This window comes from Morone saxatilis, unplaced genomic scaffold, assembly GCF_004916995.1.
Source record: "Morone saxatilis isolate NCDOM2014 unplaced genomic scaffold, NCSU_SB_2.0 Contig3, whole genome shotgun sequence".
NCBI classification, from domain to species: Eukaryota; Metazoa; Chordata; class Actinopteri; family Moronidae; genus Morone; species Morone saxatilis.
Window position 1 is genome coordinate 21,652,741 of NW_023339873.1, and position 13,344 is coordinate 21,666,084.

Here is a 13,344-nt window from a genome sequence, read left to right on the forward strand (position 1 = left end):
TTGATAGCCTTTATGTTCTATAAAAGCCAACAGATGTTTAAAAGAAATGACTATTTGAAGAGTCAGAACTGTTTGTGTAAACAACAGTGATATCAATTAGATTTGGTGAGACCGGAGCTATGAGTATTAAAGCATCCATCTTTGCTCACTGCATCTCAGCCTTTCTTACATCAGGTGTGTAAAAATGCAGGTTATTAATTTCTTTTTATACAAAAACTGAGTAGTTATCTGTCAGCCATGAGAAGCAGCTAATAATGGATTATTGTATTGGCTGGAATAAAAATCCATATCGTGCATCCATAGTGAAGATCTTTTACTGATATTTGTCTTTTTGTGAAACGTGTATTTATTGCCCCTTCCTATTTTATAGTTAACCTCTTTTCATGTCCACTATCCCCCTTTTCTATTTTTCATGTATTCATTTTATTACTCTTTTTTTAATAGAAAAAATAGCATTATTGCTATCATTATTCAGTGTCCACAGCTGTCAAATAAATGCACTCATATGCCAAATTCATGAAATTCAGTTAATGTTAACATATTAGCAGATAGAAAGATGAATAAAATGCATGCTTAAACATGTTTTTCCCCCTAGCCCTCAAAATAACACGAGGCACAACCTAAGTAGATTGATATTCTGTATGTATTATTTCCTGATCTTTTCCCTTGTTTGTTTTCAGCTCAGTGTTAACACAAACAAACGTCCGGTTTGGCAGAGGAACGACAAAAGCGGTGACGATAACTGAAGGCTGGCTGAGATGGACAAACATACTATCGTTATTCTCAGGCACAGTTTCACTAAGACTGCGTTTTTGTTCTCGCTTTCTCAGCTGCCTGGAATTGTAATTCTTTTGAGGACCATAAGAAAACTTTGAGCAGTACACATGGATTGGTGTATCTATTTCCATTCTAAAGTCTCTATAAGACCCCAGAGTGTTCGTCCTTTTGGACACCTTCAGTGAATTTGTGCCTGAGAGTTGTTGTCATTATTTTAATGATTTGTCTAGTAGTAATGTCTTTATTTATTGGCGCCACTGGTGTTCTACTTCCTGTAACACCATCTCCAGCACATAGTAATGTCCACTTGTATGGTTTGTGAAACATCACTGGTTTCCAGGTTATGGCAATAAAAACGTTGTAATGAAGTGTACAAATTCTTGGTACTTTATTTGAGTATTTCTAGTACATCTCAGAGGCAAGTATAATACTTTTTAATCCACTACATGTGTCTGACAGTTACTGGGTACCTTTGTTTTACAACTCTTGGATTAGTTGGAAAATTCATGGTCACAAGTAAGTGACACTGACCCTCGGGTACCGGGGGCAATAAACTCCTGCTGGTTACCTTGCACATATTGAAACCAAACTGAAATCCAAAGTCAAGCTGTCAGCTTTATCATTTTTCTCAGGTTCTCTGTTGATGCCCACTGGGTCAGCTGTTAAGGTGAGGTTTCAACCTCAGTATCTTTATATCTGAAATACAACTCTGCAAAAAATGATCAGTTTCTCTGGTTTTACTGTTTATAGGTATTTGAGTAAAATGAACTTTCGCCCAAATAAAAATATTGTATTGTATATTTATTTGCAGAAAATGACAACTGGTCAAAACAACAAGATGCAGTGTTTTCAGATGTCGAATAATGCAAAAAAAAAAAAACACGTTCATAAACACAATACTAATGTTTTAACTTAGAGTTCAGACATCAATATTTGGTGGAATAACCCTGAGTTTCAATCAGCTTTTATGCATCTTGGCTTGCTCTCCACCAGTCTTTCACATTGCTGTTGGGGGACTTTATGCCACTCCTGGTGCAAAAGTTCAAGCAGCTGGCTTTCTTTGATAGCTTGTGATCATCCATCTTCCTCTTGATCACATGCCAGAGGTTTTCAATGGGGTTCAGGTCTGGAGATTGGGCTGGCCATGACAGGGTCTTGATCTGGTGGTCCTTCATCCACACCTTGATTGACCTGGCTGTGTGGCGTGGAGCATTGTCCTGCTGGGAAAACCGATCCTCAGAGTTGGGATAGATTGCCAGAGCAGAAGGAAGTTTTCTTCCACTTTAACCTTGTATGTGGCTTGATTCATGAGTCCTTCATAAAGATAAATCTGCCCCATTCCAGCCTTGCAGAAGCACCCCCAGATCATCACAATCCTCCACCAAACTTTCACAGAAAAAAAAACCAAAATGTCTGTAGATTTTATGGTGAAAAACGGTCAAATCATAAATAGGTTAACTGCAGTTTCATATCTTATGGCAAAGCTATGATTTCTACAGCACTGAAAAGGAAATTATACAGAATGAGGTAGTTTTTTATACTACAGACTGTAAATTGCACAGAAATCACCATCATATCCCATGGCACTGGTTCTGTTGATGGTAAAATTGTATTTATACGGTAAAATATGGAATAAAACTACAAGTTAAAATCAACAGTACTAATGTCCTTTTACCATAATAGTACCGTATTTATTACAGTACAGTTCCGGCAACCACAGCTGCAGGTTTGTTTTTTCGTTTTGTTACATTGGCAAGCATCCGATTGGCATGTCATGAATGAAGCACGGTTGACGTACAGGATGTGGGCGGGGCTAGAAGGCCAACAACGTCATTGTGTTGACCGGAAGTGTAGTTTTAATGTACCATAAACGGCGACAATGAAGGCTCATATTCGTGCCATAATAACACACACTCCCAGATAATATTGATGGGCAGCATAAAGGCAACCTCTCTCTGTATCACAGTACCGTACGAGTGTGGTAACTTAAAATGTAGCGGCCTTCATCTCCGGTAGCACTACGTTAACCAGAATTCTCTGCTCTCACGTGGTGGCCCCTTTCAACTAAGAGGTCAAAACAAAACCGGTAATCAAAGACAGACAACGCGTGTGGACACACTGGTAAGACAGCTAGTTGTATAAAGTGTTTGTGACAGTTGACGGTTCAGTGTGTGTATGTGGCAGTGTGACTGTCGTGTTGAACACACTCGTTATAAAACGCAGCCAGTCTTTGCGTAACACACAAGTGGTGTTTAGGTAACAGTTAAACGCACTGTTCTACCGAGAGACAGAACCAGGCTCTGACCTAAACCCAAACCATGCAGCAGCACTAACACCCTCTCTCCCTCCCCGCAGTCCACATTCACTTTTGCGGGAACACGGATGTGGGAATGACAGGAGAACTGGCTTTGAGGGTCGTCGTATATGGGAATTACTGCCACTAGCCGGTTTAGTTGTAAGCCGAATTGAAGAGTGGCTTCTGCCGATGACTAAAATGTATTCTTTTTAATTAAAGTGCATGCAAGCGTGTGTGCACAAACAAGAAGGCGTTTAATTGCCAAGTTTATGAATGCACATTGCGAATTTGTTTAAGGTATTCCACTAATTTCTTCAGATGAAGTTCAGTTTACCGTTCATTGGTAGGACCGCTCGGATAAACTAACCTTGATGATGTCTGACTGAAGCTCTCAGGATGACCTTAGATAGGCTGTATTACTAACTGCATTTACCAGGCAGGGAAGAGGGCTCCAATATAAATAAGCTATTGATTTGCATAATGGGAAATGTAGGAGTCAGTGTTTTTGAGGCTGGACTCAAAACCAGGATTTCTGTGGGACTGCTGCTCTGATTTTCAGTTTGTGTCCTGCAACTAGTGGAAACACAATACCAGGCTATATATCACTGGAGTAAGCAGTTGGCACGAAATTGGCACATATTGTTGTATTCACATCTTTCAAACACTGTCCGGTATTACATTTCCAAAGGTAACTGTTCAGACATTTTCACAAAGATGCTGGACAAGAGCACAGTTTGATATTTACAGTGCTAACAGCGTGGAGGACAGCGTGGAGGACAGCGTGGCCAGAGGCCTGCAGCAGTGGTGTAGCCAGATACTCTGATGGTTGGTCCTTCTGCATATTTTGGTCACACAAGTGTCACAAACACAGTCGTCTCCTAAATAAGACTGCACAATTACACAAAATAGTGTCGAAATCGCAATATGGCAATAAGTGAAATATCCAAATCGTGTTTGTACCACATTGTGCTTTCCTATTCCTAAATTTAAATTACCTTGGTGTTAGATGGCAAGACTTGGCCAAAGCTTCAAGGATCCTAACGACCTTGATGTGTGATGTAAGCATTCTTTTTCCATGCTGGTTAGAGGGACGTCCTCTGCTGTGTGTCCGGCTTCTCACTGGAGTTCTCTCTTCTGATTGGATAAAGTGAGAACGGGATAGCATAAAATGTTTTCTCTGTTCACTGCAGAAAGGAGGGACTGGGAGACCCACGTTACTGACTGAACGCTCATTATCAGTGATGGCTGTCAGTATGTAGAGCTATGTAAACACACATGTTGACAACAAAATGAGCTTACAGCACCTTTAACCATATACGACTACAGTTGCGTTCCACATGGTGCCTGTGGGGGAGATATGCTGGGCTGGAGCTACCATCGGGGAGGTCATGTCTCCGGTATTCTTTTGACCTTGGACTCATGACCTTAGTATTTCTAAAATCTTGGCTACGGCCCTGGAACTTCTCTTATTAGTTTGACTGGAAGTAGTGGTGTTGGTGGTGGGGGGAGGCCCGGCTTCCTCTGTCCCTTTTTTAACATTACAGTGTTAATGATGGGTCTTGAGCAGGGCCCTCATGCTCTTGGCCATGGTATTAGTGACAATAATGATAGCCTACCCCTTTTAAAGACCACAGATGTCTGAGATGAGTCTGTGCTTGCTTCTCCCTGCATGGATGTGTTCATGATGCTTTCACCAGACCACGGTCTTGCTCCCCTTGCAGGGGTCTGAGGTTTTCTTTGTCAGATGCATTTCTTTGACCCGTGCAATGACAGTTTAGCTGTGGTGTGTGTAAACATGTCCATCCCTCCTCCTGCAGTGCCTCTGATGGCTGGTCGACTCCTCAAAGTCTCCTCTCTGGCCACAGCAGTGTTCGCCTCCTCCGGGTTTTACCTCTACACCAGACAGCTGGACCTCAACGACCTCAGCGTGATCCGCTTCGGACGAGCCGCAGCAGCTGTGAGTTACTGCACTCCTCTGCCCTGAGAGTCTGGATTTGGGGGTTGTGGATTTTACGCACCCCCACAGTTTGTTTATTGTAGTCATGCGTTTTACATGTAGTGCGTTTTTGCGCTCAGGGGCCTGTATCATGAAGCAAGATTAATGCTATCTATGGCCTTTTGCTCAGGTTTACAGGTATCATGAAATAGACTCAGATAACCATGGTAACCTATGCCACACAGCTAACCTGCTCCAGAGCAGGAACACTTCAGAACTCAGCTGGACAGAGCAAAACCGACCAATGTACGCCCATTATAATTACATATGAATTGATTTGTCTGTTTTTTTACTAAATCACCAAAGTTTCACCATGGGAAATAGGTTACCCATTTATTTTGACTACTAAACTTGCTCCATGGTAAGCCCCCTGGTGCTGTAGATCATTCAAATATATAAGGCTTATTTTTGAATGATTCTATGCAGCCACCAAAGGGGGTTGTTTATCCTGTCACTCAAGCCCCCTTCAGAAACCAAGTCATCCCCCCCATTCATCCCAGTTGTTCTACACTTTATAGTAAAGGCTTCCTGAACTTAAAAGTCCGCTACAGCATGTAATTAGACAGCATGATACAAAGAAGTCTGCTTAACAATATGGTGTTGTTCTTCCCCATGCACAAAGCTCCCACATTAAAATCCTTAACAAACGCCACACCCACTCCCTTTTACTTAAATTAAAACTTCCAGAGTCTCCTGAAAATGAATGTTTGTTAAATTTCTAAAAATGTTCCCTGGAGACCAAGCATCGTCTCGCTACTCACTTGTAAACGTCCATTCTCAGTCGGATGTGGCAGTGTGACTTCAAGTTTTCTACATCACCCACCAGGGGGGGGGTTACAGTTGATAGCTGGACCCAGGACTGCGAGTTCCACAACTATTTGTCCACAAATCCTGCTGGTAGGCCGCTTAAACATCCAGCCGTAAGCCCCGCCCCTTAAAAATCTGATTTTCAATGAGCACAGAGAAACTTTCCACTTTCAGTAGATCAATGTGAAAACATCATTCTAGAGTCAAACTCTGCACAGACATGCCTTGACTGGAAGGGGACTTATTACTTTATTTGCTTTTGCTCATTTTGTAATTGTTTTTAAAGGGTAGTTTTCAAAGTAAAAGTCTACCTCCTAACACAGTTCTTTACATGTCACTGCTCTGTTTGTCTGCAGACGGCGGTCATCAGCTACGACTACCTGACTGCTTTCAAACATGTGGAATATGGCACAGAGGAGTACTGGGCGCTCAAATCCAAGGTAGGTGAATGCTTCTGGTGTTTTCCATATGGTTGGGGATACTACAGCAAGGTAAAAGGAGTTGTTCACCTTGATGATGAGTTGGAGAACTGCAGTGTTAACAGCCCACCGTGGATGTTGCTTCTGTTAAAGCAACATCTGTTAAAAGATAAAAGCGGCATATAGTCAAATCTTAGTTAGTGTAATGGACAGCATGACCGAGGCTTGCTCAGCTGTCACTGGAGCACAGAGCAAGAAGGGCTGGGACTTAGGAAGGGTCAACTGTTTGGCATACATTAGCAGTAAATAAACACAGCTCAAATTCAGCTCAGATATGGTAGGAGCGTGCCCAGCAAACAGTAAAAAAAAGGCATCTATCTGAAAGCGTGAAACCGAACTCCAAATCAGTGAGATTCAGGATATAAAAGTACTGAGACCTGAACACAGACAGACTTTATTGGCACTTGTTTCTAGTCGAATCAGGTCGAACCAATCAGTTTAGAGCAAAACTTGGCTTGATTTTAGGGAGTAGACGGTCACTGTTTGCATGTGATTAGGGCTTGGCACACCACAGTGCAGCTAAAGCCTCCTATCTTGTGTTCTCTGAAGTGTTTGCTACCCCAAACTGCTTTTGTGTGGTCGTGCTGGGTTTTTAAATCCAATCTCCGACCAATAGTCTGTTTTTTGTCACTTGCTCCCTACACACTTACGCCTGTGATGACTATTTTTGATGATACAGGAATCAAACTGCAAACCCAACTGCAGAGTAGCTGATGGTTCTCTGTGGGTTCCTCACCACAGACGACTCCTTTTAAAACTTTCATTTGATCCTGGGGACTGTTATCCAGACACAGTTTTTATTACACAATACATGCAGACATTCAGCGGCCTCGATGCATTGACTGTAGTGACATCAAAGGGACATACATGTTGTTTGGACATCAGATTGCATTATTATTCATCAGTCAAATCCACCGAACAGGATCATATCTGTAGGGCCCGCCAGTAGGATACTAACAGTAAATGACAGCTGATATGCATTGAGTGATTTGTGCTCGCGTTGGTTAAAAGGCCACAGCTCAGTCAGGTTCACGCAGGTTCACTCAGGAGACTGCTGCTGGAAAGGTCAGAGACCACCTGCTCTGACAAAAAGTGCACAGAGAGCTGGGCTGCAGCAAGAGAGCTGCAGTGAACCTTGAAGAGCATGGTTCAGCATGGCTGGCCTTGTGTACGTGATGCACACACACAGACACACACACAGACACTCGGTACAGCCCCTTGGGCCGTGCTGGTCAAGCCTGGCTACACGTGCTGATTAGAATTAATGCATGGCGCTGATTTAATACAGAGAGGAGTCTCGCCTCCTAATTATTATGAAGTCATAGAGGTGAGGCGACGGCTCAGCGACTGCATTTTTTTTTAGTGTCTTTATGCTGCAGATTGTTCCTGTAGTCATTTTCTGTCTAAACAGAGGACAGGAAGGAGAAAAAAATGTCACAGGGAGGATGATGATGGATGCTGTGATGATGAGTTATGTGTTACACTAACTACTCACATGTGTGATAAGTAATAATCACCTGTTTCATATATGTTTAGGTTACTTTAGAATATATTTTGGGATAAAAAAATGTATTAGCCTTTCATCGTGGAAAAGATTTGCTTGTTTCCCATCTTGGTTGGCACCAAAATGTCATATATTGCAGTAGGCATGTAACGATACCAGAGATGTAGTAGTCGATACCAATAAAGTGAAATTTCACCATTCTCGATAGCAAAAAAATAGCAACTGTGGCCTCTTTTCTAATAGATGCCTTCTTATTAACTTAATTTACTACTTTTTATTCACAGCTTTTTCTTCTCACCTTGATTTTCCCTTCAGTACTCTTTTCCACACACACATACACACCGGCTTGCTCCGCCCCGCCTCTGTCTGTTTCCCTCTCCCTGTGTATGTGTCTCTGTTGACTTTCTTCAGCAGTATAAAGTCGCCCAAAAAACACAACTCACGCTTCTTTTCACCCTCAATTCCGTTTTAATATCAGCAGGTGGGCCACGTCACATGAGTACATCATAGTACTGAAGTATTGGTTATTGTGACATCCCTATATTGCAGACCGTCTTATTCTGCACTTTCGAGATATCCAGACCACTTCAATATGATTGACATCATGTCACTTTTTTTGTCAACAATGTCCTCAGCTTTGGGGTTCACTTTCATCATTGCTTTCATGCCCCTCAGTTCCACTCCTTTCGTTTCCTCTTTTCCAAACACTGCTTTGTGGTAGGAAAGGGGCTCGGCATGTCAGATACCAGAAATGTATTAGTTAATACCTGTACCAGTGAAATTCCATGATTCTCGATACCGATTCAATACCATGGTAAAGTTTTGAATGCAGCTCTGTACCGCTGTTTGTCTCGCCTCTTGTTATCGACGTATCATGATCCCGTATCAAAACCGTTTTACTAGAACCTTCATGAAGGTTTATTGCTGGACTGTTGGATTAGGTTACATTGATCTAAGTGGACCTTTACGAACTGGATGGAGTGTATATATCAGTGCCAGCAACAGGCTTTAAAATGACATAATAGTCAAAGTCTTTGTCTCAGATGAAGTCTTCATCTCGGCGCCCCCTGACCTAGCTGTATGTTTGGTTCTTGTCACAAGGGTCACGTTTGACTGCACAGTTAATAAGCTCTTGTTTCTGCATCTCATCTTCCCCGTCGTCCTGTTTGCGTTCAGCTCGCAGCAGAGCAGTCAGGCTGCTTTCAGCCTCTCGTGAAGAGCTTCACTCAAAAGCCACTTAAGCAGCCAGTCTTCCAGGCTCATCAAAGGCTGCCCTGAGTGAACCGAGGGGCTATTCACAGCCAATTAGACTATATCACAGAACAAGCACGGGGGCACTCTGAAGTCTGCCAAATGAGTGGAGGAACATGCCCTGCAATGAGAGAACAGATGGACTGCTTTTTGCACTCTGAAGCTAGCTAAGTTCTGCTTTGATTCCTCTGTGGCTCCACACTACATTAAACTCCTATGTAACGTGCAGTAAATGCTCGATAACCATTAAGAACGAGTTCTTGTGTGCTTTACAGTTTTAAAAGTCAAGCTCCTCAGCTGTTGTCATTCTGCTCTACCTGGAGCTTAACCAGTCCCTGTAGAGTTTATTCAACCTGGATAACTGGACTAAAATGATGACTAAAAATAAAACTGAATATCTGTACAGTATTGAACTATACAAAAACTCAAGAACTGTTGATAGATTTTTTTTTGTATAATTCATTAAAAATCAAAAGCCACTTGTTCCAGTGCGGATAAAATTGCTAGTTGTTTGATGACATATGGTTCAACATTTTACGTGGGTGACTGCTATAATTGTACCTCGCTGAAACTACAGTGATGTGTCAAATTTGCGGAAAAGTTGTAGTGATTGGTAGGGCTGGGTATGATTGAAAAATCTTCGGTACTGATACCTTGACTTTGACCATTTTTCCATACTCTATTATCGACGCAATTCAGTCGGTGCCATAAAAGTATCAAAGTTCGGTACCCAGCCCCAGTGATTGGACAAAACTGAAAGGTTGCACAGAATTCTCAGAGATTGGTTGAATTTGTGTAAACATCGCAACTTCCCGGAGGGACTAGTTAACCATGGTAGCCTGCATCTGGGGAAATGTCTGCCCACATTTTAGGTGGATATAAATGATGATGATAAATGATGTTTTACTCAGAAGGTTTTGGCCGTGCAACAGTTGTTGTCTATCAGCACAGCATGCTAGTCAGCTTAACAGGGTTATTCAAGTTAAAAGGGTAGCGGTTAGTGTCAATGCAAACATTGTTCAATTGAAGTCGATTTACGATGACATCACCTGAATGTGACGGTTAGCAGAGCGAGACAAAAACAAACTGGCACCCTCTGACTGCAGATACTCCTTGCCAGAATATAACTAATGCTATAGAGTGTTTATCGCTATCGATATGTGACCATATTCAAAATACTCAAAATGCTTGAGACCCATTACACTTCAGTGTCTGCCATGTTGAACCGCAGTGTTTCTATAGTAGCTCAAACGAGACAAACCAAACACTAGCTCTAGATAGGGCCTTATGTGTTTTTTAAGTTTTGCAGCCCCATAGATTCTGCTACTCTTTTCACACAGCTCTAAAAATACAGATGCCAGTGGTGTTCAGTTAGTAACAACTTCACCGCTAGATGCCGCTAAATCCTACACACTGGACCTTTTTGAGTGTTGAAAAATAAATGATTTCTGCATTTTTTTTTTTTTCACACTGCACCGAAAATGTAACTAACCATGTCCATACTCTTTGTGTAATTTTCCATTGAACTACAATATTCTGCCTAGACTTACTAACATGTCAATCTACAACTATCAATTCCTGCTGTCACAAACGGACAAAAAGGAGACATCTTTTCTAATGGATTCTGTTACATTGTGGTACTCTAACTATTACTTACTATTACTATTCACTCACAGACAAATGCACGTTGGTTCTCCACATCTCTCTGTTTTCCTCCTTTTTGTCTCTCCAGATACCCTCTCCAGTCCTGTGCTGATGGCATCAGATTAAAAGACAAAAGAATGAGACAAATTAAAATGCACATCAATAGAAACCAAACAAGACCAAAAACATGAGCGAGTGCTGGGTGATGGAGATAGGTTCTTATCTCTGCACTGAATCCTAAGCGCCTCTCTCTTTCACTATTTTTCTTTCTCCTTCTCTCTCCCTCCTTCTCTCTACCTCCTTCTCTCCCCCTCTCTGGGAGTTCAGGTTTCTCCACTCTCAGCATCTCATTACAAGCCATGCCAACAGATGATTGGGGAAATTAAATGTAGCTTACTTAACTCGCATGAATAATGCATGATGGCCTGGCTGAGGCCTATGGGCAAGGTTGGGAGGGTGGTGGTGGAGGTTTGCGTGTCTCAAATATAGAAGTTCAAATGCCCCATGTACACATATAGTAAAGCCTTATCAACATGCCCCAAATAAAGATTTAGATATGATCTTGATACATTACCTCCTAAATTCAATAATGTCAGCCATATCTCCAGTTAATTCAGACACAACCCTTACAATTGCATACAAAGCAGCATTTCGTTATGGCCTAGGGTAAGTGGCTCAGTTGTTCATTCAGTGCTGTTCCTATAACCAGTATGTTTATTGTTATGATGTTAATCAAACTGCTTCTATAAGCTGGTCGCTCTTTCACACTAGTATGTGCTTAGAAAGTTAATGTTGTACTGGGAAATTTTTCCAGCGCATTTAATTACCACTGCAATTAAAGATTTAATATGTACATTTCCACATTCGTGTCTATAAAGGCTAGAGCTATGTTCTATATGTAGTTGAGTTGTGTACTTACTTTATCCCAAATGTTTCCAACAATGTTCAAACCCAGAGAGATCCGTTGTTTTATTCAGGTAACTGCTGCAGGTAAAAGCTGCGTTTCCTTGCTTGCTTCTAGTTACTAACTTTTGATGTGTGTATATGCTTGGGCTTTCAGATCTGCTTGGGTTCCTGTGTTTACAGATACCGTAGCACATTATTACATTATGATTGACTGTATGTCAGACAGTGAACAGATACCGTGTCTCCTGTAAGATGAGAAGGAAACAAGATGGCTCACTCGTTAACTACTTCTTAAGTCAGCTCCAAATAAAATTATGTGTTTATGATGCTTTTTTTTTAAAGTTATTTTTTTGGCCTTTTATTGGCTACGGAAGGGGCGTAGAGAGAGGGGGGTGACACTCAGCAAAGGGCCGCAGGTTCGGAATTCCGCATGTGGGTAGCAGCTCTAGCGACTGATCCTAACAAGGTTGCGCCCATGATGCTTTTTTTGTTGTGTACAATTTCCTTACTTCTCTTAGTATTAGCTAAGGGCAAGGATCAGCAACATTTACTATGAAAAAGCCAATTTATTGCCGCAGATCCAAAACATACCGGTAGGCTAGCGAGCGTTGGTGGTGCACAGCAAACAAATCTGTCTATGCATTATAAATTATTTTTTCTCCCTGAATTCGTCTTTTACTGGATTTGGAACCATAGCTAGCCTATCTATGGAAGGTTCAACGACTAGTAGCCTTCCACTGTTGAGGTTCGGCAAAAATATAGAGGCAAAGAACGCCATATCAGGACACCCATAAAGCACCCTTTAGGTGACTCTTGAGTTTTTCGGAAAAAACTGATTTCGCTGTAGTGTATGGTTATGTATGTTCTCCACCCCCATATGCTTTTAATGTGATGTACATATGAGGCAGAAGCACCATCTGGTACTACACCGGGTAAACACAGGAAATATGTCTGATACATCAGAGAGTGAGGCAGGAAAGTCAACCAGAATGTGTAAACGTTTACATGAATAATATTTCACTTGAAATTCCACTCTTTATCCGTCTTTCCTTCTAAGTAAATTATGAAAGTCTGAAATATTTATTATTATTATTATTTATGATGAACTACTTGTCTCGATATTAGTTGTGACTTTCCTGGTGTTGGTTGGATCACTACACCAACATTCCCATCATATATTTCCATGTTATGCAGCATCCTCCCCATTGTCTACAAAACCCAGAGTAACACTGATATTTAGTAAATGATGCCCTGATGAACTTCCCAAAAACCTCAGTATTTTGGGAAAAGGCTGTGACGGCATAGAAAAACATTGAGTCTTTGATTTTGAGGCAAATTGAAAACAGCCTCATGAGGAGACAAGAGTACATTCAAATTCGCAAGGTTATTTTAGGTGATGGGGTAAAAAGAGGAGAATGAGGGGGAGGAGGAGAGGGAGATGATGAAATGGTGACAGCGAGGACAAACAGATACTGATGTCTAATGATCCCCTTGCCTCCTCAGCTGCATGAGAAAAAGGCAGGAGCATAAAGCTGATTTGGGGGAGCAGCCATTTTGAAGGTAGCTTTTCATGGCTGAGATGAAACAGAGAACAAAACGGCGATTCACTCGGCACATCTGCATAGTATCATGCAAATTCTTTTTCAACACCACCCCAAGGTTAGAGATAAAGAGTTGTCTTTTA

The 13,344-nt window shown here is 41.6% G+C and overlaps 2 protein-coding genes across 2 annotated transcripts in view; both read left to right on the forward strand.

The window, feature by feature from the left end:
• slirp (SRA stem-loop interacting RNA binding protein) overlaps window positions 1-1,150 on the forward strand; it is a 3,242-nt gene extending 2,092 nt beyond the window's left edge. The window contains exon 4 of the mRNA XM_035673991.1: window positions 681-1,150. Coding sequence (XP_035529884.1) covers window positions 681-746 — 66 coding nt within the window. The 3' untranslated portion in view covers window positions 747-1,150. The remainder of the gene's footprint in view (window positions 1-680) is intronic.
• A 1,567-nt stretch (window positions 1,151-2,717) lies between these two features.
• The window catches only part of adck1 (aarF domain containing kinase 1), a 72,785-nt gene continuing 62,158 nt past the window's right edge, over window positions 2,718-13,344 (forward strand). Inside the window, exons 1-3 of the mRNA XM_035673989.1 lie at window positions 2,718-2,898; window positions 4,891-5,030; window positions 6,233-6,316. Of these exons, the coding sequence (XP_035529882.1) occupies window positions 4,899-5,030; window positions 6,233-6,316 (216 nt within the window). The 5' untranslated portion in view covers window positions 2,718-2,898; window positions 4,891-4,898. The remainder of the gene's footprint in view (window positions 2,899-4,890; window positions 5,031-6,232; window positions 6,317-13,344) is intronic.